General features: G+C 37.9%; 1 protein-coding gene across 7 annotated transcripts in view; it reads left to right on the top strand.

Annotated features, from left to right (window-relative positions):
• The first annotated feature begins 587 nt into the window (after nt 1–587).
• The window catches only part of BDP1 (BDP1 general transcription factor IIIB subunit), an 88,511-nt gene continuing 66,472 nt past the window's right edge, over nt 588–22,626 (top strand). For all 7 annotated transcript variants that reach the window (XR_009519000.1, XM_060009343.1, XM_060009342.1 and 4 more), the window contains exons 1-8: nt 588–986; nt 3,449–3,725; nt 5,379–5,488; nt 6,702–6,761; nt 8,471–8,599; nt 10,312–10,445; nt 11,434–11,528; nt 20,176–20,230. Coding sequence is in view for 6 of the 7 variants with exons in the window: in XM_060009343.1 (XP_059865326.1) it covers nt 775–986; nt 3,449–3,725; nt 5,379–5,488; nt 6,702–6,761; nt 8,471–8,599; nt 10,312–10,445; nt 11,434–11,528; nt 20,176–20,230 (1,072 nt within the window). In the remaining variant the exon portion in view is untranslated. The remainder of the gene's footprint in view (nt 987–3,448; nt 3,726–5,378; nt 5,489–6,701; nt 6,762–8,470; nt 8,600–10,311; nt 10,446–11,433; nt 11,529–20,175; nt 20,231–22,626) is intronic.

Here is a 22,626-nt window from a genome sequence, read left to right as displayed (position 1 = left end):
TGTCCCTTGCATTGGAAGGCAGATTCTTAACCACTGCGCCACCAGGGAAGCCCCTCGTTTTAGAATTTTTAAGCCTTAGGGATGCGCTGATGAACAGGCAGCGTTCTACCGGACCCTCTTAAAAAAAAAAAAAAGCCAGCAATTTGTTTTTGTTTTTGCCTGCATTCTCATCCCCCCCACCCTCAGCCCCCCCTCGCCGCGCAGCTTGAGGGATCTTAGTTCCCAACCGGGGATGGAATTCGCACCACTCCCAGTGGACGCGCGGAGTCTTAACCACTGGACAGCCAGGGAAGTCCTACGGCCAGGGATTTTAATAGTTCCTGTAAAAGTTTGGACTGAAGGACTGCCTACCTCCTTCTGCTCTTTTGAACAAATCCTAAGGAGCCCTGGAGAAGGAAGAGTACACCGTCTGGCGTCTCAATTTCCGGTTCACCGGTAACCCAGGCTCCATAACTTGACGGTTACCATGGCTCCGGTGCTGTGCGTCATTCCGCGGCGCTGGATGATGACGTAATCAGTTCCGGCGCCCTCTGAGGGCGGGGGAACGAGATACCGGGGGAAACTTAGCTATTAGTGTAGCAGGGTCATGAAGAAGAGGCGGCGGCGGGAGATCGGAGGCGGCGGCGGGGGAGTAAAACTGCGGTAGCTGCCCGCTGGGCTGTTGGTGTGGCTTTGTGGGAAGGGCGTAGTTCCTAAAGCCCTCTCCAGGCAGCGGTCGGGGCTCGGGGTTGAGAGCGGCCGTGGGGTCGCCTCCCCGGGCCCCCTGGCTCCGCCATGTTCCGCAGGGCACGCCTTAGCGTGAAGCCCAATGTCAGGCCTGGAGCAGGCGCCAGGGGCTCCACCGCCCCCAATCCACAGCGTGAACGAGAGGCTCCCAGGCCGCCGGAGCCTGCAGCGGCCTCTGTCCCAAAGCCAGCGGAATCCACAGATGTGCCCCCGGTGGATTGTGGGGAAAAGGAGCTCCGAGAAAAGACTCCCAAGAGCAGGTAAGTACTTGCAGAGGGGAGCATTTTCATCTGCCCCGCCTCTCCGGGCGTGTCACCTGGAAGCTGAGCAAAGAAACTTTACCGTAGAAGTACCCCCTCGCTTGTACTAAGCCTGACAGTTGAGGCCGAGGAACACACTGCCAACTGTAGTTGGTCCCTCTAACCACGGTGAGGCAAGTGTGGATTTTGTTACAGCGTGTAGCTTCTCGGGGAGGCGACCATGTCTTCAAGTGGTGGTGGGAGGAATCCAGGTCTAGCAATCTTCAAGAAAATCCACACGTGGTACTATTCATTAGAGCATTTAGATTACCGCAGTTTTCATTCTTTTGGAGTACTTTACGGGAGTAAGTTGTTTTTTTTAAATCTTGAAAACATTTTTTTTTTAAAAGAAGAGCAGTGTTACTTTGATTCTGCTGATTTATGTCAATGGAAAGGAACTGGTTACTTGTTTTGATTTGAGGGTGTGCCCCTTTAACTATGGTGACCATGTTTTCTGAACAGAAAAGCATGTGTCATGTGCCACATTTAGATTCAGGATTCTTCTACTTAAGTTAACAGTTTATGGACTTTGCCCAGGCAGAATGTACTCATCTGCAAAATGGGGATAATGTAACTCTTTATTGTGGAGATTAGAAATAACTGATATAAACTGTCTTGCACGGGACATGACAGAATAGTTGCCTACCTTTAGGTGTTTAAAGGTGATGGAGCAAAGTAGTTAAAGTTAAGACATGTTGAGCTAATAATGACCTCTGTTTTTATACTATAAATGTGAGGAAACCAATGAAAATCAACCCTATTAAATAACAGTGAGATGGTATAAATTTATACTGTGACAGGAAGGTGACAATTTTATTCTTTTCTCTTTTGGCTTGGCTTCTGTTGACCTCAGCTGGTGCTTAGTATAGAGTATTATTTTGATAGCTTAATTATGCTTAGTAATTTCCAAGTTTCTTACATGAATTTGTTTCAGAATTTCTCCCAACAGTGGAATAGAAATACCAGTTACTGTTAAATTAATAAAGTTCACAGAGATCCTGTTAACTTCATGTGAATGTATGATTATTGATAATTTAGTAAATTACTTATTCTGTAGTCTTGAGACATTTAAGCTCAAGGATATTGCTTTCTTAGACTTGACATTTAGGGACTATACTTGGTTTTTTATCATGTGTTTCCTTTTTTTTTGGTGGGTCTTTGCTAATTGTAAAAATCCATAGGGTATATGTTCTGTCCTTATGCATTCATGTTGATTGGGTGAAATGCAAATGGCACATGTATCACATTATAAGGGCTGAGATAAGAATTTAAATTGGATACTTTTTGGAAAAGTTATTCTATAGTTTAGGCATTTTTTCACTTTTATAAAGAACTAATCATAACATATGAAAAAAGTAGACTGCTTTTAATTCTTGACTTACACCCTCTTAATTTGCTTTCAGGCCATTCCTGAAATATTTATATCCAATCTGAATTTGGATATGTAATTTGAAGTGACTGAGTACTTTTTTTTTTTTTTGCGGTACGCGGGCCTCTCACTGCTGTGGCCTCTCCCGCCGCGGAGCACAGGCTCCGGACGCGCAGGCTCAGCAGCCACGGCCCACAGGCCCAGCCGCTCCGCGGCACGTGGGATCCTCCCGGACCGGGGCACGAACCCGTGTCCCCTGCATCGGCAGGCGGACTCCCAACCACTGCGCCACCAGGGAAGTCCCTACTGAGTACTTTTTTTGAGTGAAGAGTTTATTTTGATAGCTGAATAAGTAGAGTTATACCTGACAAAAGATAAATGATTTTTGCCTCAAACAGAATTTGGTTTGATTAATGTAGCTAAATGAATGTCTTCAAATACTGCAATACAAATATTTCAGAGGTTTGATATTTTGTTTGGTTTAACTGATCTCAAGTTGATAATTAAAGTAAAATGCCAAAAATTTAGATCACTTTAGAAAGTGTCAATGTGGATTATAAACTTAATTTTAAAAAACAACTCTCATTTAATGGTGTACAGTCTGTAAAAATACTGAATCACTATGCTGTGCACCAGAAACTAATATAATATTGTAAATCAACTATATACTTCAATTAAAAAAATTTTTTTTAGAACTATCAAAAGAAAAAAACCTCTCAGTTATCGAATAATTCAAATTAGGCAAATTAAGCTTTGTTTTGTAACTTAGGTTTTTTTTGTTTGTTTTTTGAGGTACCTAGCATGAGCATAAAATTATGTGCTATAATGTTCTTAGGGATTTGAAGTTTGAAAAGGATCATCAGTCTTCATTAGAATTCCATATCTGTTAAAAAGATGTACTGAACAAAAATTTTATTGCAACCTCTGTTGAAGTCATTGATTATTAATAATGAGATTTTGCTCTTTTGGGTTTTTGTCAGACTAGTTGTTAAGGCTCAAATATTTAAAAGAAGATCCATGGTGCCCTTATTTTTTTCTTTTAAAATTTCAACAGTGATGAAAAGACTGATGGTGGGAAGGATGTTGAAGAATCCAGTAAATCTTCCTCTACTGTTTCACAGAGAAGAAAGCGAGTATCAAGTACTTTTAGTCTGGTTAAACCTAGTGTCAGTGTTCCTTCAGAACCTCATCCTTTATCTACAGTTAATCAAGAAGCTCCACAGCCAAACCCTGTTCCAACAAAAGAGAAACAGCCATGCTCAGACAGATACCGAATATATAAAGCCCAGAAACTGAGAGAAATGTTAAAAGAAGAATTGAGGAAAGAGAAGGTATGGTAGAAAAATCAGAATTTTGACTGTTGCCTGCTAGATTTCTGTTTTTATGTTAGGCATCATTTGGAGGAAGAACAAGCATCTGTAGCATTTTGATGAGGGAAACAAAACCAAGTAACATCCCTCATGGTAATAGAATATCCCCTTTTGTTTGTTTGTTTGTTTGTTTTTTGGCTGCTGGATCTTTCCCAGCCAGGGATTGGACCCGTGCCCCCTGCAATGGAAGCGCAGAGTCTTAACCACTGGACTGCCAGGGAAGTCCCAGAATATCCCCTTTTGTTAACAGAACGATTGAGAAGCACTATAGAGTTAATAAGCTATTTTTTCCACGATATTAATTTTTGTGTATTTTTTTCATCTATATCTTTCATTGTTTTTGGCGGAGGCCACAAATAGAAGTTTTACATGTGTGCACACACATATACAGATACGCCTACAGATGTATTTATAAACTAAACCTTCAGTGAGATTTTTCCTGAAGATGTCCAATTGACGCAAGTTATATTCATTTGAATTAAGACAAGTGTAGTTGAGCAAAATGAATTGGTGATGTTTTCTAAATTGACAAATTTAGACTAGTGTCTAGCAAATAGTAAGAGCCCGACAAATGTCAGCTCTTATTATTAATTTATAGAATGCCCTCCTTTTTTTAACTAAGAGGAAGGCACTTATCTTGGTGCTTTTTTTTTTGGCCGTGCCGCACAGCTTGCAGGATCTTAGTTTCTTGGCAGTAAAGCATGGAGTCCTAAGCACTGGACTGCCAGGGAATTCCCCCTTGGTGCTTTATATTCGTTATCTCGTTTAAATATCTCAGCTGTGCGAAGTGGCTATCACTATTTACACAGGAGGAGGAGGAAATAAGCTCAGAGAGGTTGTTTGCTTTGTGTCAAACATCAGTGGAGGATATGGGATTTGAATTCATATCTTCTAAAATCTAAGCCTCTAAAAATGTTCTCTGTTTTTTAGAATCTGCTTAGTTAGATTTATTTGGGGGAATTAAAAATTAAACATTTGCTTCAAGATTTTTATAAAATATACAGAATTCCAACTCACTACAGGGCAAATAAAAGCTATATATAAATTTTCAGTACACTATTGTAGTTAGTCAGCATCAGTAAGCATGATTTTATACATTGAGCTTTTACGCAGTCCCAGTCACTTTATTTATTTATTTATTATTTTTTTAGCTGTGCCACGTGGCACACGGCATCTTAGTTACCTGACCAGGGATCGAACCCCGGCCCCCTGCAGTGGAAGCCTGGAGTCCTAACGACTGGACCACCAGGGAAGTCCCAAGTCCCAGTCACTTTAGTGTTTTAAAACTCCTTTATGTGCTACAACTTTTTAATATAAGTTTATAAATTTTTTCCTCAAATTAGGCATAATTGTGATAGGAATAATCTTCAAGCATTTGCAATGAATACAGCAGTAGGCTGTATACTTAAATATATACATGTAAAATTCTTCTTTTTTAAAATTTTTTAAAATTTATTTTTATTATTTTTATTTTTTTTATTTTTTAAAATAAAATATTTTTAAAAATATTTTTATTTTTTAAAATAATATTTTTATTATTTTGGACTGCCAGGGAATTCCCCCAAAATTCTTCTATATTTATAGAAGCGTATCTCTGTGTGTTTGTGTATCTAGAAGCAATGGAAAAACAAATATGCTGTAAATGAAAGTCAGAGGCCACCAGATCGGTCCAAAATGACTATGAGAGACTTCATATATTACCTGCCAAATAACAATCCAATGACGTAAGTAAACTTTATTTCTATTTTACTTTCTTTGAGTATATAGTGATTTAAGTAAGTATCACTTTTAAAGTATGGTTTCATGTTTTCCAACATGTTGACAAAATTTATAGCACATATGATGTCCTTTGGATAAGAATTTTATAACAAAAATTAGTGCTATTTCGGACTTCCCTGCGGCTCAGTGGTTAAGAATCCGCCTGCCAATGCAGGGGACACAGGTTCGATCCCTGGTCCAGGAAGATCCCACATGCCGCGGAGCAGCTAAGCCCGTGTGCCACAAATGAGCCTGCACCCCAGAGCCCGTGAGCCTGCGCCTCAGAGCCCATGAGCCACAACAAGAGAAGCCCATGTGCCTAGAGCCCGTGCTCCGCAACAAGAGAAGCCACTGCAGTGAGAAGCCCGCGCACCACAATGAAGAGTAGCCCCCACTCGCCGCAACTAGAAAAAGCCCGCACGCAGCAATGAAGACCCAATACAGGCAAAAAAACCAAAAAAACAACAAAAAAAATTAGTGCTATTTCAAGTAACTGTTTTCTTGGGATGGTAAAGATGCCCTTTACCTCTGAGATTAAAAAAAAATTTCTTTTGTTTTATTACCGAGATGCAGTAAAACCAACTAAACAACTTTTCTCTAATCAAGTTTGCCATTTACATTTCTTACATACTATAAGGTGATCTAAAGGGGTGATCTTATTTTTATATCCTACCTCCTCGTTAAGTACAGTGACATTTGATTAACAAATCCTCCAAGAACAAAGCTTCTTTAGTCAAAGTTAGCCTGGGGAGGCAGAGAGTTTATAATAAATCTCCTCACTGTGTTGTTGATGGTGTAGCAGGTGGAGTAATGGCATATTTTCAGTGTAGTCTTTTTCAGGCTCAGTACATCTTTGGCTTAGTTAAGAGAAGAGCCAGAAACCTAGGTTTTGAGTTGTTTGACATCTAGGAGTTGGAAACAAGCCACTTAGGTTGTTTCATGCCTTCACTGAGGAATTAGAGGGAAAAGTATTCCCTACTTAGGGCCTAACAAATTATTTATATTGATGACAAAAGTTTTTGACTGAAAAATGGAGTGTTGGACCACACCATCATTAATGGTAGTGTTATGGTATATCATAAAAAAATTGCAAGTTAAAATTATTTGCTTCTTCCTCAGAATTGACAAAATGTGAATTACTTATTTATTAAAAGGTATGTTTTGACTTGTGTTTAATAGTTCTTCACTGGAGCAAGAAAAGAAAACTGAAAAATCATTGACACCAGTCCAGACAAGAGAGTAAGCATCTCATCTGTTTTGAATATATTCTGTTATGGGTAAATTAAAAAAAAAAATGAAATCAGGGCTTCCCTGGTGGCGCAGTGGTTGAGGGTCTGCCTGCCGATGAAGGGGACGCGGGTTCGTGCCCCGGTCCGGGAGGATCCCACATGCCGCGGAGCGGCTGGGCCCGTGAGCCATGGCCGCTGAGCCTGCGCGTCCGGAGCCTGTGCTCTGCAACGGGAGAGGCCACAGCAGTGAGGGGCTCGCGTACCACAAAAAAAAACCCCCAAAAAACAAATGATGCTTCCTGTTTTAGTTAAATTACATGTGATAGGAATTTTTAAATGGAATCACAAGAATAAAAGTTACTGCTTGAGTTAAGTCAACATAAAAGCCTCACACTCCTTGTATATTACATGTATAAATAGAGTTATGATTTTAAATTACAGCGTTTAGAATTAAAAAGGGTTTTGTTTCAGAATAATAATATTCACATGGTACAAAATTCAAAAGGAACAAAAGTGTACTGAGAAAAGTTTTCCAACTTTGTTTTTCTGCCGTCTAGTCCGTCTTCCTGGAGGCCACAAATGTTACCACATTTTTAACTTATCTTTCTAATTCTAGTCTATGTCTATCCAAGCAAACATATAGTTTTTTTCTATTTCCTCCTTTTTCTTTCCTTTCTCCTTTCCCCTTCCTTTTCTTTTTTTTTAAGCATTTTGTATACACTTTCCTTCAGTAGGTATAGTTTTGTTTTTTGTTTTTTGTTTTTTCAGTAGGTATAGTTTTGATGCCAGTTAGAGAGTCTCTTTTTGTGTTCAAGCCTTCACTGTCATGTATTAGTTTATTCCTAAGAAATCCCTCCAAGAGACCTCCTAGGAAGTTATTGTAGACTTGTAATTCAAGGTAGGGAATTGTGGAAAATTAGCAGAAACATTGGGACTTTCTGGTTGTTGCTTCAAGTAACAATCATTAAGTAATGATTACTCTTTTTTTCTTTTTTCCACACCGTGTGGCTTGCCGGATCTTAGTTCCCCAATCAGGGATTGAACCTGGGCCACGACAGTGAAAGCGCCAAGTCCTAACCACTGGACTGCCAGGAAATACCCCGTAATGATTACCCTTTCTTAGAATCCACATTGTTTTAAAGCAGAACTCACAAGCTTCAGAAATAGGTTATGTTTTTACAGATTTATAGGTTATGTTTCTTTCAATAAGACCTTAAGGAGATAATGTAATTGAATGGAAAGTATATGGAATTTGGAGTCATTATTTGGAAAACTGTTTGGCTTCTTGGTCTGTTCTTACTGTTGTGTAATCTAGAGCAAAAGTAATTTATCTTCTCCAAGTTTCAAATGGGCATGAAAAACTAACCCCCAAGGGTTGTTCTGAAGAGGTAATAACATGATCTGGAAACTAATGCTGTAAGGGTTATTTTTGTTAATTCCATACTATTGGACGGTTTACTCTTATACTCTGTTGAGATAGAAAAGATGAGCATTTATTTCTCTTCAATAGAGTAAAGACTCCTATTAAATGCTACTAGATAAAATTTGAGAAAATCTTATAACCATGGCCTTAACAACACATAGTATTTTCAATTAGGTTATAGGGAAAGTGGGAAATAGCTAGAAGGTTGAAAGTGCAGTAATTTGTTTTAGAAGTTCATAATGTTCAGGGAATATTTCTCATAGCTGTATGAATTAACCTACCTTTACATTTGGTAGGCAAGAAGGTAAGAGTACTCCTGATGGTGAAGATAATGAAGAAATAGAAGAGGAGATGGATGATGGGCCATTGCTGGTTCCTCGAGTAAAAGTGGCAGAAGATGGTTCTATTATTTTGGATGAAGAAAGGTAAGTTAAAAAAGAGAGAGAGATCGTGGTTTTATGAGAACAAATGAGCTTTGTCTAATGAGACATTGAGTTTCTGTATTTGTCACTGTCACTTAGACTCTAATGTTTATATTTGCATAATGGATGTTATAAATAGAAAGATGGGTTACATTCATTTATAATTTTCAGAAATTTTTATAATGCTGTCCTTTATATGAGAAGATGGTACTACTGACCTGCCACCCACTAACCTACTACCATTGTTTTACTAATTTTACTGGTAATTGAGATGAGCTATTGAACTAATCACATGATGTCCTCCACTGAGAATATATTTCGAAGATTGACTCAGCCTTGATGTCAATATTCAAGCTATGTATTATTAACTAATACCATATTCTGGTGTGTGGTGTTAACTATTGAAAATACAATGAAACATAGGTTTCACATATTTTATGATTTTTAATTGACTTTCTGGCTTAATTTCTTAGTTATAACATTAAATTTCTCAAATTTGGCATTGTGGAATTTAGTTGTCTTTCCAATGTGGTTTTTTTTTCTTTTTTTCTTATGTGTGTTTTTAAAAAAAGAAGATAAGGGACTTCCCTAGTGGACCAGCAGTTAAGACTCCGTGCTCCCAATGCAGGGGGCCGAGGTTCGATCCCTGGTCAGGGAACTAGATCCTGCGTGCCGCAACTAAAAGATTCTTGCGTGCCACAACTAAAGATCCCGTTCGAGGGTATGAAGATCTGTGTGCTGCAACTAAGACCTGGTGCAGCCAAATAAATATTTTAATTTATAAATTTATTTATTTGTTTTTGGCTGTATTGGGCCTTTGTTGCTGCACACAGGCTTTCTCTAGTTGTGGCGAGCGGGGGCCGCTCCCTGCTGCGGTGCGTGGGCCTCTCACCATGGTGGCTTCTCTCGTTGCAGAGCACGGGCTCTAGGTGTGTGGGCTCTAGGCGTGCGGGCTTCAGTGGTCGCGGCCCGTGGGCTTAGTAGTTGTGGCTTATGGGTTCTAGCGCACAGGCTCAGTAGTTGTGGTGCACGGGCCTAGTTGTTCCGCAGCATGCAGGATCCTCCCGGACCAGGGATCGAACCCGTGTCCCCTGCATTGGCAGGAGGACTCTCAACCACTGCGCCACAAGGGAAGCCCCAAATAAATATTTTTAAAAATAAAAAAAGTTAAATTAGTAAGGAAATAAAAAAGAGGGATGGAAAGTCTTCTGACAGTTTTATTAGTAATAAATTGTTTTATACTATGTAAATTCTATGATAAACATAAATGTAATGCTATTAATGATAATTGTTTTTGCATATTGTTTCCACTATTTGGTGATGATGATTTTATTGGTAATTAAATTCTTAAAAGCATATTTAACTGCTTTGTGTGCAGGAATATAAAATGTAAATATAAAATGCTTATATTTCGCAGTATCCCCTGTTGGGTATTGCATGATAAGATAATATATATTAAATATAGGGGGCACGCAGAAGTCAGTAAAAAACAATTATTTAGGTGGCCTAAAGATATTTTGTAAATTTTGTATTGCTGTTAAGGATTTTGAAAAAAAGTTGACATTTCTTTTTGCTTCCTAGAGTGAAAATCTGCAGAGTCTTGGAAAATATACGTACTTCAAATGTATATTATACTTTTGATATGATTTTACCATGGTAAATTTCAAAATATAGCTATTGAAATCTCACTGTTTGTTTCCTTACTTGTTTTTCAGTTTAACTGTAGAAGTTTTAAGGACCAAAGGCCCCTGTGTTGTTGAGGAAAATGACCCCATATTTGAGCGTGGTTCTACAACTACATACTCCAGCTTTAGGAAAAACTATTACTCTAAACCATGGTCAAATAAAGGTAACTGATTTTCATTTTAAATTGTGTAGATTATTTATTGGAAACAAGGTGAATTATTTTCTCGGTTTCTGAATTAAACCAGGTCTCCCCTAAGTAAAAAAAAAAACAAAAAAAAAACAAACTAGCAAATTTTTTTCTCTAGCTAGTTTTATTGGCACCTTTCCCCTGCCCCCCACGATGGGACTATACCTCTGACTTTATCTTAGAAATCTTTTGAGGAGTTAGCATTATGGTCATTTTGGCTGGAATATTCTTTGTCAAATCCCTGTACAACAAATACCATTTTAATGAAAAATGAACAATATTTTTAATGCTCCTAATAATGTTCTACCTCAGTATTGTGTAACACAGTCTTAATGATAAAAAGTACACAGTTAGAAAAGTATATATTACCTATTGCAAGCTGTTGCTTAGTACTTACTTTTATTATAAAAATAATACAGTTTATTTTGGGAAAAAATTCAGACACAACAGAATAATACAGAATGAAAAGAAAGATTCACTTCTTTGACTTCCCCAATCCTGTTCTCTTGAGGTTACTTCTATTAGCAGTTTCTTGTGTATTTTTCTAGCTACTTTCTTTCACATACTACTTAGAACGTCTTAGTTGCCTACATAACAGCAGTATTATACTGGTTATGACTGACAGTTTTCTTCAAGGCACTTGAGACCAGATAGGCAGAATGTCTTTCTAAAAATTCCAGCTGCTTTGGTTTGAACATGCAAATTTCTTAAACCATGTTTCTATATAAAAGTTTAAAGAAGGTGTTTATAGATCCATGAGGTTCCTTGCAGTAAAATTGAGATATGTCTATGTACGTGTATGTAGATATATATTTCTATGATAAAAGATTTACTGGACTTTAATAAAAAACTTAAGTACTGTCAAATTTATTTTTAACTCAAAATATATACTTCGGTAAGATTTTTTTCCTCTGAAATATTTAGAAGATTATTCTCAGTCTTTCTAAATCTTTTACTTTTACAGAAACAGATATGTTTTTCTTAGCCATCAGCATGGTAGGAACTGACTTTTCTATGATTGGACAGCTTTTTCCTCACAGAGCAAGGATAGAAATTAAGGTAAAGTAAACCCATTATGTTTGTTGATCGAAAAGAGACTAAAAATTACTATTTTTTTAACCTTTGGTTGAAATGTCAGTCCATCCTTTTTCACTACTGTGTTTTTGGTACATCTGTCTTTCTTTATAGCTCAAAAAGTAATGTAGTATTTCTCAATTCTAAAATGAGTACAGGGCTTCCCCGGTGGCGCAGTGGTTAAGAATCCGCCTGCCAATGCAAGGGACACAGGTTCGAGCCCTGGCCTGGGAAGATCCCACATGCCGCGGAGCAAGTAAGCCCGTGTGCCACAACTATTGAGCCTGCGCTCTAGAGCCCGCAAGCCACAACTACTGAGCCTACGTGCCACAACTACTGAATCCTGCATGCCTAGAGCCTGTGCTCCGCAACAAGAGAAGCCACTGCAATGAGAAGCCCGTGCACCGCAACAAAGAGTAGCCCCTGCTCACCACAACTAGAGAAAGCCGGCGCGCACCAACACAACCAAAAATAAAAGAAACAAATAGATAAATTTTAAAAAATAATAAAATAAAATGAGTACAATCTCTTTAACCTCAGTATTATATTTTCTTATTTATATTTTCCTATTTCTAAAATGGATTTAAGGGAGTACCAATAAAGCCAGTGAAACTAAGATAAAAGAAGAGTTAGGTAATGAAAAAGGTAGATAAATGTACCAGAACTTTTGGGTTAAGGGTATATTTTGAACACAAAATATATCTCTGAATTTCCTAGGAAGAGAACATGCTGAGTTATATAGTTCTCAATATCTGGTCTAACCGTTGCTTTCCTAGGCCACCTTAACTTTGGGGGCAACCAGTGATACTATTTTTCTTTTTTCCAGTGATACTATTAACAACAGCAATGATGTTAATCGATTAGTGCTTTAATATGCCTAAAAGAATGATCTTTCTCTATCTTATAGTTCCTTTTGTTGAGAAACTTCATTACAAGTTTCCTGGGTTGGAGTGCATTTGAGTGCACACCATGTTGCTCTAGTGCATTTCTAATTCATAGTGAGATTTTTATCTAACCATGGGCTTTTTCTTTCATTAATTAAAGGGACCATTAAGAAAGATTTTTTTTTTCTTGAACTAGACTAGGCATGGACTGATTTACTGGGAACCAGTGTACAGTGTAATAGTCATTCTATTTCTGCAAAAGATGAGGGATTTTTTATATTCTTTATGTTCCTTTTCAAATGTTGATCTCTGATATAAGGAGAACAGAATGTTAAAGTTCTGTGAAGGCTAGAAGTTGATCGTATAGGGGAGCCCTCATATGTGACTAATGATAAGTTTGTCAGTAGACTATTTCTTTTAGAAGCAGTTTAGACTCTTCCATTAAAAGTTTAGTGTAGTCCCAGCAGGTCTTTGGGCAAAGTATAGAAAAGTAAAAATGGACTAGTGAATTACATCGACTTTCAATTTTTTAAAAAAAATTTATTTATTCATTTTATTTTTGGCTGTGTTGGGTCTTCGTTGCTATGCATGGGCTTTCTCTAGTTACGGTGAGTGGGGGCTACTCTTCGTTGCGGTGCACAGGCTTCTCATTGTGGTGGCTTCTTTTGTTGCGGAGCACGGGCTCTAGGCGCGCGGGCTTCAGTAGTTGTGGCACATGGGCTCAGTAGTTGTGGCTCACGGGCTTAGTTGCTCCGTGGCATGTGGGATCTTCCCGGACCAGGGCTCGAACCCATGTCCCCCTGCATTGGCAGGCGGATCCTTAACCACTGCGCCACCAGGGAAGTCCTTGATTTTCAAATTTTGAACCAACCTTGTATTCTTGTGATAAATCCCAATTAGTCATACTGTATTCTTCTTTTTATATGTTGCTGATTTTTGTTATATTTTCTTGAGGATTTTTTGCATCTTTGTTCATGAGAGTATTGGTTCATAATTTTCTTTTAGTGTCTTTGTGTTTTTGGTACCAAGGTTATGGTGGTCATAGAAAATGAGTTAGAAAGTGTTCCCTCTTGTTATCTGAGAAAATTTGTTTAAGATTAGTATTATTCCTGCTTTTAATGTTTGATAGAATTTACCAGTGAAACCAACTGGGCCTATGGTTTCCTTTGGAGGAAGGGTTTTGATTATAAATGCAATTTCTTTAATACATACAGGGGTATTTATAGTTTCAGTTTCTTCTTGTGTCAGTTTAGATGCTAAGTTGTTGAATTTATAGGCATAAAAATTTCATACTATTCACTTACTATTTTAATGTTTGTAGGATTTATAGTGATATATCTCATTGATTAATGATTTTTCTTTCTCTTTTCTTTTTTCTTGTCTTGCTAAAGGTTTTTGACTTCCAAAAGTCTTTTAATGAGCCAGCATTTAGCTATGTTAAGTTTTCAATTGTTTGTGTGTTTTCATTGGTTTTTAAAAAACTCTTTAGCATTTCTTTCCTTCTTCAGGCATACCTCGTTTTATTGCACGTCACAGATACTGCGTTTTTTTTTACAAATTGAAGGTTTGTGGCAAACCATCTGCATTGTCAGATGATGGTTAGCATTTTTTAACAATAAAATATTTTTTAATTAAGTATGTACATTGCTTTTTTTAGACATAATGCTATTGTACACTTAATAGACTACTTCACTGTAATGTAAATGTAACTCTTGTGTGCACTGGGAAGCCAAAAAAAAAGAAAAAAAAAACCTGTGTGACTTACTTTATTGCGATATTCACTTTATTGCAGTGGTCTGGAACTGAACCTGCAATATCCTCAAGGTATGCCTGTATTTACTTTGGGTTTAATTTTCTCTGGTTTTTTCTAGCTTCCTTAGATGAAAACTTAGAACATAGATTTTAAACCCTTCTTTTTTAATGTAGACATTTAAAGCTATACATTTTCATCTAAGCTGTAAATGTATCCCATAATATTGATACACTGTTTTCATTATCATTCTGTTAAAAATATTTTCTAGTTGCCCTTATGATTTCTTTTTTTAAAAATTTTAATTAATTAACTATTTTATTTTTGGCTGCATTGGGTCTTCGTTGCTGCGTGTGGGCTTTCTTGAGTTGTGTTGAGTGGGAGCTACTCTTCGTTGCAGTGCACCTGCTTCTCATTGCGGTGGCTTCTCTTGTTGCAGGGCATGGGGTCCAGGCACATGGGCTCAGCAGTTGTGGCGCATGGGCTTAGTTGCTCCACGGCATGTGGGATCTTCCCAGGCCAGGGCTTGAACCTGTGTCCCCTGCATTGGCAGGTGGATTCTTAACCACTGAGCCACCAGGGAAGTCCTTCCCTTGTGATTTCTTCCTTGACATGTCAATTGTTTAGAAGTGTGTTTAATATCCAACATTGGGACATTTCTAAATATCTTACTGTTATTGTTTCTTTGACATTCTGAATGTCAAAGGACATAATCTGTAAGATTTCAAGCTTTTTGAAATTTGTTGAGATTTATTTTAAAACCTATCATACTTGCAGCACTTCTTTGGTGGTCCAGTGGTTAAGATTCTGCACTTCCACTGCAGGGGGTGTGGGTTCGATCCCTGGTCGGGTTGTAAGATCCCACATGACACACCGCATGGCCCCCAAAAATAAATAAGTAAAGCCTATCATACTCTCACCTTGGTCAGTGTGCACTTGAAATGAATGTATGTTCTGCAGTTGTTGGGTGTGGGGTCATCTAGTTCTGTCAGTTACTGAGAGAAGAGTTGACACATCTAACCACAATTACAGATTTGTGTTTCTCTCTTTAGATTGATCCATTTTTTTCCTTTCCTTTTCTTTTCTTTTTTGGCACAGATCATTTATTTTTATTTTTTAAATTAAAGTATAGTTGATTTACAATGCTGTGCCAATCTTTGGTGTACAGCAGTGACTCAGTTATACACATAGAGACATTCTTTTTTTACATTCTTTTCCATTATGGTTTATTATCACAGGATATTGAATATAGATCCCTGTGCTACACAGTAGGACCTTGTTGTTTATCCATTCTAAATGTAATAGTTTGCATCTACCAACCGCAGACTCCTAGTCCATCCCTCTCCCCACCCTCCAACCCCCCAGGCAACCACAAGTCTGTTCTCTATGTCTATGAGTCTGTTTCTGTTTTGTAGATAGGTTCATTGTATCTACAGGAAATGTTCATTGTATTCTTATGTTGCCCCCGATAAAAATAAAACAAAATGTCTGTTTTACATTTCTGTTAACAACTTAGTTCATTTATGTTTAATGTGATAATTGATATGGCTCTGTTTAAGTCTACCATCTCACTATTTCCCATTCATTCCATCTGTTTTTTACTCATCTTTTCCTGCTTTAAATGGGGTTAATCAAATTTTTTTAGTATTTTATTTGTTGTACCTTTTTACTCTTTACATAATATCCTCTTAGAAGAAGAATTCTATTTACCTTCCATCCTTCATTCTATTACATGTTTTACTTCTGCTTATAAACCCCACTACCCATGAACTTATTTTAGCTTAGAGAGTCTTTTGTTTTTAACGGAAATTTAGTAGATTAAAGAAACTACAGTTAACCCTTGAATAATGCAGGGGTTAGGAGTGTCGATCCTCCTTGCAGTGAAAAATCTGAGTATAACTTATAGTTGGCCTTTCATATCTGCGATTCCTCTGTATCTGCAGTTACGTATCCATGGATTCAGCCAAACTCGGATTGTGTAGTACTGTAGTATTTACTATTGAAAAAAATTCACATATTTAAGTGGATCCACACAGTTCAAAGTTAGGTTGGTTGTTCAAGAATCAACTGTAGTCTTTAATATTTAGCCACATGTTTACCATTTCTGATGCTTTTCACTCCTTGTAGTTCTGAATACCCTATCTGTTGTTGAAAAATTCTTTCAGCTTTCATTTTTCTGAAAGACTTTTTTGAGTCTCATTTTTGCTAGGTATACAAGTCTGGTTGGATAGTTTTTCCTTTCAGTGCTTTTAAAATGTCATTCCATTGTCCACTGGCCTCCAGTGTTTCTGATGAAAAGTCAGCCATCACTCATGTCATTCATGTCATGAATTGCTTTTCTTTTTTGTTTTTAAGGTTTTCTTTTTTTTTTTTTTTTTGCGGTACGCGGGCCTCTCACTGCCGCGGCCTCTCCTGTTGCGGAGCACAGGCTCTGGATGCGCAGGCTCAGCGGCCATGGCTCACGGGCCCAGCCGCTCTGACGCATGTGGGATCCTCCCGGACCGGGGCACGAACCTGTGTCCCCTGCATCAGCAGGTGGACTCTCAACCACTGCGCCACCGGGGAAGCCCGGTTTTCTTTTTTTTTTCAATTTATTTTATTCAAGTATAGGTGATTTGCAGTGTTGTGTTAATTTCTGCTGTACAGCAGAGTGATTCAGTTATACATATATATGAATTGCTTTTCTATGACTGCTTTCAAGATTTTTTCTTTAACTTTGGTGTTCAGCAGTTTGTTTATGATTTGCCCAAGAGTTGTTTTTTAAAATGTTTTTTCTGCTTTGTTCCCTGCTTCTAGTACTCCGCTTACCTGTGTTAGTTTGCATGACATTGTACTACAGATTACCAAAGCTCTGTCCATTTTTTTTCCCAGTCTTTTTTCTTTATTTCAGTTTGGTTAGTTTCTGGTATCATGTTTATAAGTTCACTGATCCTGTCTTCTGCTATCTTCAGTCTGCTGTTAAGCCCATTCAGTGAATGTTTCATTTCTGATATTATACCTTTCATTTCTGTGATTTCACCTTGGTTATTTTTCTTAGTTTCCATTCCTCTGCTAAGATTTCTGTATCTGCTCATTCCATATTTTCCTTCAAATCCTTGAACATATAACAGGTGCTTTAACTTTCTCGTCTGCTAATTTCAACATCAGGGTCATATTGGGATCTGTTTCTGTTGACTCTTCATTTCCTTGACTGCATCACATTTTCCTGTCTTTTCTCATGTCTGTGAATTTTTTTTTTCAGTTGCATGTTGGACATTGTGGATATGTTGCACAGTGTCTGGATTACGTTTGTTTTTATTTTGTATTTTTTTCCTTTAAAGAGTGTTTAGTTCTAGAAGGCAGTTAATATATTGCCAACTCTCCTTCTTCTTCCCAAGGCTTGATTTTAGGCTTTATTAAGACTGGTCCTTACTCTAGGTTTCTCATCTGAACTACAGAAATTAATTTGTGTTACTGTTTTCTAATTTTTTCTAAGGGTGGTCATATTACACCATTCTAGGTGTACAGGAAAGAAGGTGATTCATTACATGTAGTATATCCCTTAGGGCATTAGGGCTTAATTCTCATGCTAGAACCTCAATTGAGAAAGGCCACTCTAGGGTGTGATCCCTGTCTCTAAGTGGTGGTTGTTCTGGTGTCTGAGGTGAATGTTTGGATGTTAACAAAATCTTTCCATTCATGTGGGAAGAACCCTGTCATCTCACTATGTTACGTGACCTCTAGTATTGTCTTTTTGCTTCTGTCCCTGAAGTAGCTGTTCTCCACTAGAGCTTATGCTCTGGGCATATGGAACCCAGACCAACAGCCTATGGGATACTGCTACCAGGCTTGTGAGACTCCTCTTTAAATAGCTCTCTTCTCTGTAGAACCCTGCCCCTAAAGATTATCTACTTCCTCAGCTCAGTAGGATCTCTGTTCTCTATTTGGCCTTTTTCTCTCTTTCATTGGTTAGGAAATTTAGCCCAGGCAGACAGCCAGTGTGAACGTTGGTACATCTTTTGTGTTTCCCTTCTCTCTGGGATTGTGGGATTGTAGTCTTGCTCTGCCTATTGTCTAGTGCTTGAAAATAGTTGATGCATTTATTTTGTTTGGTGTTAAAATTATTTACGTTGGGTTGGATATGTGGAAAAAGCTCGTTACCAGTTTTTGTCAGGGCCAGAGATGGAAATTATGGGATTTATTTTATAATTGTGGAATTTTGCCTACAGTGGTTCCTGCCTATGAATTCAATGATTAATATCCGGGAATTCCCTGGTGGTCCACTGGTTAGAATTCTGCACTTTCACTGCTAGGGCCTGGATTTGATCCCTGGTCCAGGAACTAAGATCTCACAAGCTGTGTGGGGTGGCCAGAAAAAAAAAATGATGAACATCAATACATTCTTCAAAAATATTTTAACTTGTTCTGGATTATATTCTCAATGAAGTAAAATATGATGTAGCAATGTTTTAGAATTGAATAATGCCTAAAGCCTACTGTTATTTCTCTCAGGATGTTTAATTTAGTAATTGTAGTCTGTCACTTTTTATGTGACTTTTGTTACATGTGGACCTGACTTTTGTTAACTTTTGAGGAAATGTTTAAAGAATAATATGATCTTTTAAGGGAGAAAGATAATCTTCCTTGAAAACTTCTATACTACTTGGTAATAAGTTTTATGAGGAAAAATAAAGAATGGAATAGAGGGATAATCTGTAGGTTGAAAGATGTTAGTCACATGAAGTTTTAAAAAAATAGGAAAGGCTAAATTATAGAGCTTAAGGATGTACGCTTGGATGATAAACAGTGAGGAAATGTAAGAAAGTGATTGCTTTAAAGTCAGATTAGGACTTCCCTGGTGGCGCAGTGGTTAAGAATCCACCTGCCAATGCAGGGGACTGTGTCCCTGGTTTGATCCCTGGTCTGGGAAGATCCCACATGCTATGGAGCAAGTAAGCCTGTGTGCCACAACTACTGAGGCTGTGCTCTAGAGCCTGTGAGCCACAACTACTGAGCCCACGTGCTGCAACTACTGAAGCTGGAGCGCCTAGAGCCTGTGCTCCGCGACAAAAGAAGCCACCGCAAGGAGAAGCCTGTGCACTGCAGCGAAGAGTAGCCCCCACTCGCCGCAACTAGAAAAAGCCTGCGTGCAGCAACAAAGACCCAACACAGCCAATAAATAAATTAATTAATTAATTAATTAATAAAAAAATATAAAGTCAGGTTAGTGGGTAGTTTCTTTTGGAGGGAAGAACGGGGCCATGAAGAGGTTCTTTATTTTGTGTGATTTTTCTTTTTTTTCAATAAAACAATTTTTGTATTTTTAATAAAAGCTTTCAGACCACTGATCTGTAGAAGGGAGAGATTGGCTGATCGTTCCCTCCTGCAGGGTGTGTTTGTGTATGTGTATGCCCTCAGACTTTCTAATGACCTTAGGATGCATTGAACCCTAAACCTTAACCATCTCCATCTTAAAGGAGGTAATCTGGAGTGGAATTGGGAATGGGGCTCTTTGGTGCTCAGAAAAGCATGAGGAAATGTTCTTAATATAAAGAAGTTTCTAAACATAAACTTGGCCTGCTTCAAAATTTTGGTTAGTTGTTTCTTTACAGTTTCCCCTCCATGCCATTAAAAACAGAATAATAATGTAAGAGGTTTAACCTGATATGAATATACTAGTTTTTAAAGAGTTAATACTGGTTAGCTTAATTGATTACTGTTTGATCTGTTTCCACGCTAGTTGACTTTATTTTTTTTTCTATCCTCTGTAAATCCAGTTTTCATTGCTAATTCATGTTATTGATCATAAGGAGGAGCACAGAGCTCAGTATAAATCTTTCATTTCTATTTTTTAAAAGCTAAGGGTTTAAGTAACTCGCCTATTAGCAAAGACGTATTATTTATTAGAGAATCATATGTTATTATAAGAATTTTATTTTGATGCTTTTTTTAAGACATAATCTGCACTTGTTTAATGGGAGAAAATTACCAAAGAGTTTTTGTTTTGTTTTGTTAACAGAATAAATTTAAACGTGAAGAGAAAACAAATGGATGGAGAATAGACAAAGCATTCCGTAAGTATTAAGACCTCTTTCACAAGGAATCATTTGGAGATTCTAAAAAATGACCAATGTTTTGTCTTTGGTTCCAGTGTGTTTTAGATTTGTTTCATCCCTATATTGTCATAGGAAGAGTAAGACTGGAAATTTTTCTCTTTAGCAGTTCAGGTCTGGCAGTTCATATAGATCTATAGGCAAGGGAATAGCTAAAACATCAAGAAGCAAGTAAGCAGAGTTCTGAGTCCAAGAAATTAGGGAGACTGAAGATACTATTTCTAAGTGCTCTTTATTCTGGGGGAATTGTACTGAAGAAGAGGTTAATTGTTTCTGGAAGATATTACACTATAGATGATTCCTTACCTACTGTGGTAAGTCTGTCATTCAGTCAGTAATACAGACCACCTGCTGTGTGCTAGTCACTGTTGTTGGCATTGAGGATATCATGGTGAACAGGGCAGATGGAGAATCCTGCTTTTAGAGCCTTAAGTCTAATTGGGTGGAGGAGGAATATAATTGGTAAGCAAGATAATTTCAGATAGTGATTAATTTCTAAGAAGAAAAAAGAGGGAGTTAGGGGGTGGGTGTTTAGATTGGGTATTAAGGGAAGTTCTGTCTGAAGACGTGATTTTTTTTTGAAATAAATCTATTTGTTTTATTTATTTATTTTTGGCTGCATTGGGTCTTCGATGCTGCTCACGGGCTTTTCTCTAGTTGCGGCGAGTGGGGGCTACTCTTTGTTGCAGTGTGCTGGCGTCTCACTGCCGTCGCTTCTCTTGTTGCGGAGCATGGGCTCTAGGCGCATGGGCTTCAGTAGTTGTGGCTCGCAGGCTCAGTAGTTGTGGCTCGTGGGTTCTAGAGCACAGGCTCAGTAGTTGTGGCGCACGGGCTTAGCTGCTCCGCAGCATGTGGGATCTTCCCGGACCAGGGCTCGAACCTGTGTCCCCTGCATTGGCAGGCAGATTCTTAACCACTGTGCCACCAGGAAGTGCCTGAAGAGGTGACGTTTGAATTTAGACCTGATTTGAAGAAATGATGTATAACTTTCAGCTTTTAACTAATAGCCTTATTAAAATGAACGTTGTTTCTTTTTAAGTCCAGAGAACTACATCAAGGGATCTGTAAAGAAAAACAGAGTTAAATGTACTATTTAGCGTAGTTCCTGTATTCTTTGTTTGGAATATAATTACCGACGTTTCATGATTAATAGGTGTATTCAGTGTTCATTTGCCATAGTGCTAATCTTAGAAAAAAATTCTAAAGAGAAGTACTTAGATTGTATAGCATGTACATTTATTTTATGAGTAGACACAAAGGTGGATGAGTGGACCCTATACCTTACAAATGTGGTATTGAGTCCTCAGGAAAACCACTTCTAGGAATGGCTTCTGGAACATCTGGAATATTTTAGTCCTCAACCCTCTCCATTTTAGAGAAGTGGTCTTGAAACTTTTCGTTATGTTTAATGCATTATAATCAGAAAAGAGTCCATAAATCTATAAACAGTTTATGGGGTGTGGAGCCATTGTTAAAACCATTATAATAGAACCTTTAAAATTCACTGTTTGATGCTTTGTAGTGGAAATTGTTAAAACACAAACACAAAAAAACCCAAATGGTATTTTTTAGAACTTATATTTTAATTCCTCTGAGAACTTTATGGATTATTTTAGTGCTGTGGTTTTCAGAATCATTTGTGTGGAAGGTCAGAACAGATGAAAAGCTGGATCCACAATAAAATAGGGCTTTCAAGAATCTCAGGTTTGGGCTTAGTTTCCTGAGGCTAATTTACTTTTGTTTTGGTATATACCTCTTTTTCTGAGGCCATCTTGTAATCAAAACAGTCTTGGAGCACCATTTTCCCTGTATTCACTTCTCTGTATTCACTGTATTTGTAGACACAGCTGAGGCAAGGATTGACTCCTGGAGTGGATTCATTTTGGTTTGTTCATAGATGACTCTTTCTGATATAATACTGTTAATAGGTATTTAGTGAGAGTGGTCCTGATCAATACTCATTTACTATCCTCTTCGCTGATATTTGGAAGAGTAAGAGTTAATAGTGAAAGAGTTGTAATAAAGTGAGGACATAAAGTGGTGGATAGGCTTTTGCAGACTTCTTAATCATCCTAGCCTTTTAAAAAAGTGTATTTATAATTATGGACAGTGCAATTTATAGTTTGAGTTTTGACAAAGAGTACACCTGTGTAACCACCACACAAAACAAGCCATGGAACATTTTCATCACTCCAGCGAGGCCACTTCTTTCCCTTTCTAGTCAATCTCCACTCCTAATCCTGACCCAGGCAACTACTATTTTCATTTGAATCATCATAGGTTAGTTTATCTTGTTCTAGAACGTCTTATTCATAGAATCATACAGTATATACTCATTTGTGTTTGGCTTCTTTCAC

Source organism: Delphinus delphis, chromosome 3, assembly GCF_949987515.2.
Source record: "Delphinus delphis chromosome 3, mDelDel1.2, whole genome shotgun sequence".
Classification (NCBI taxonomy): Eukaryota; Metazoa; Chordata; class Mammalia; order Artiodactyla; family Delphinidae; genus Delphinus; species Delphinus delphis.
Note: the sequence above shows the minus strand (reverse complement) of the source record. Positions and strands in the feature narration are given on the sequence as shown.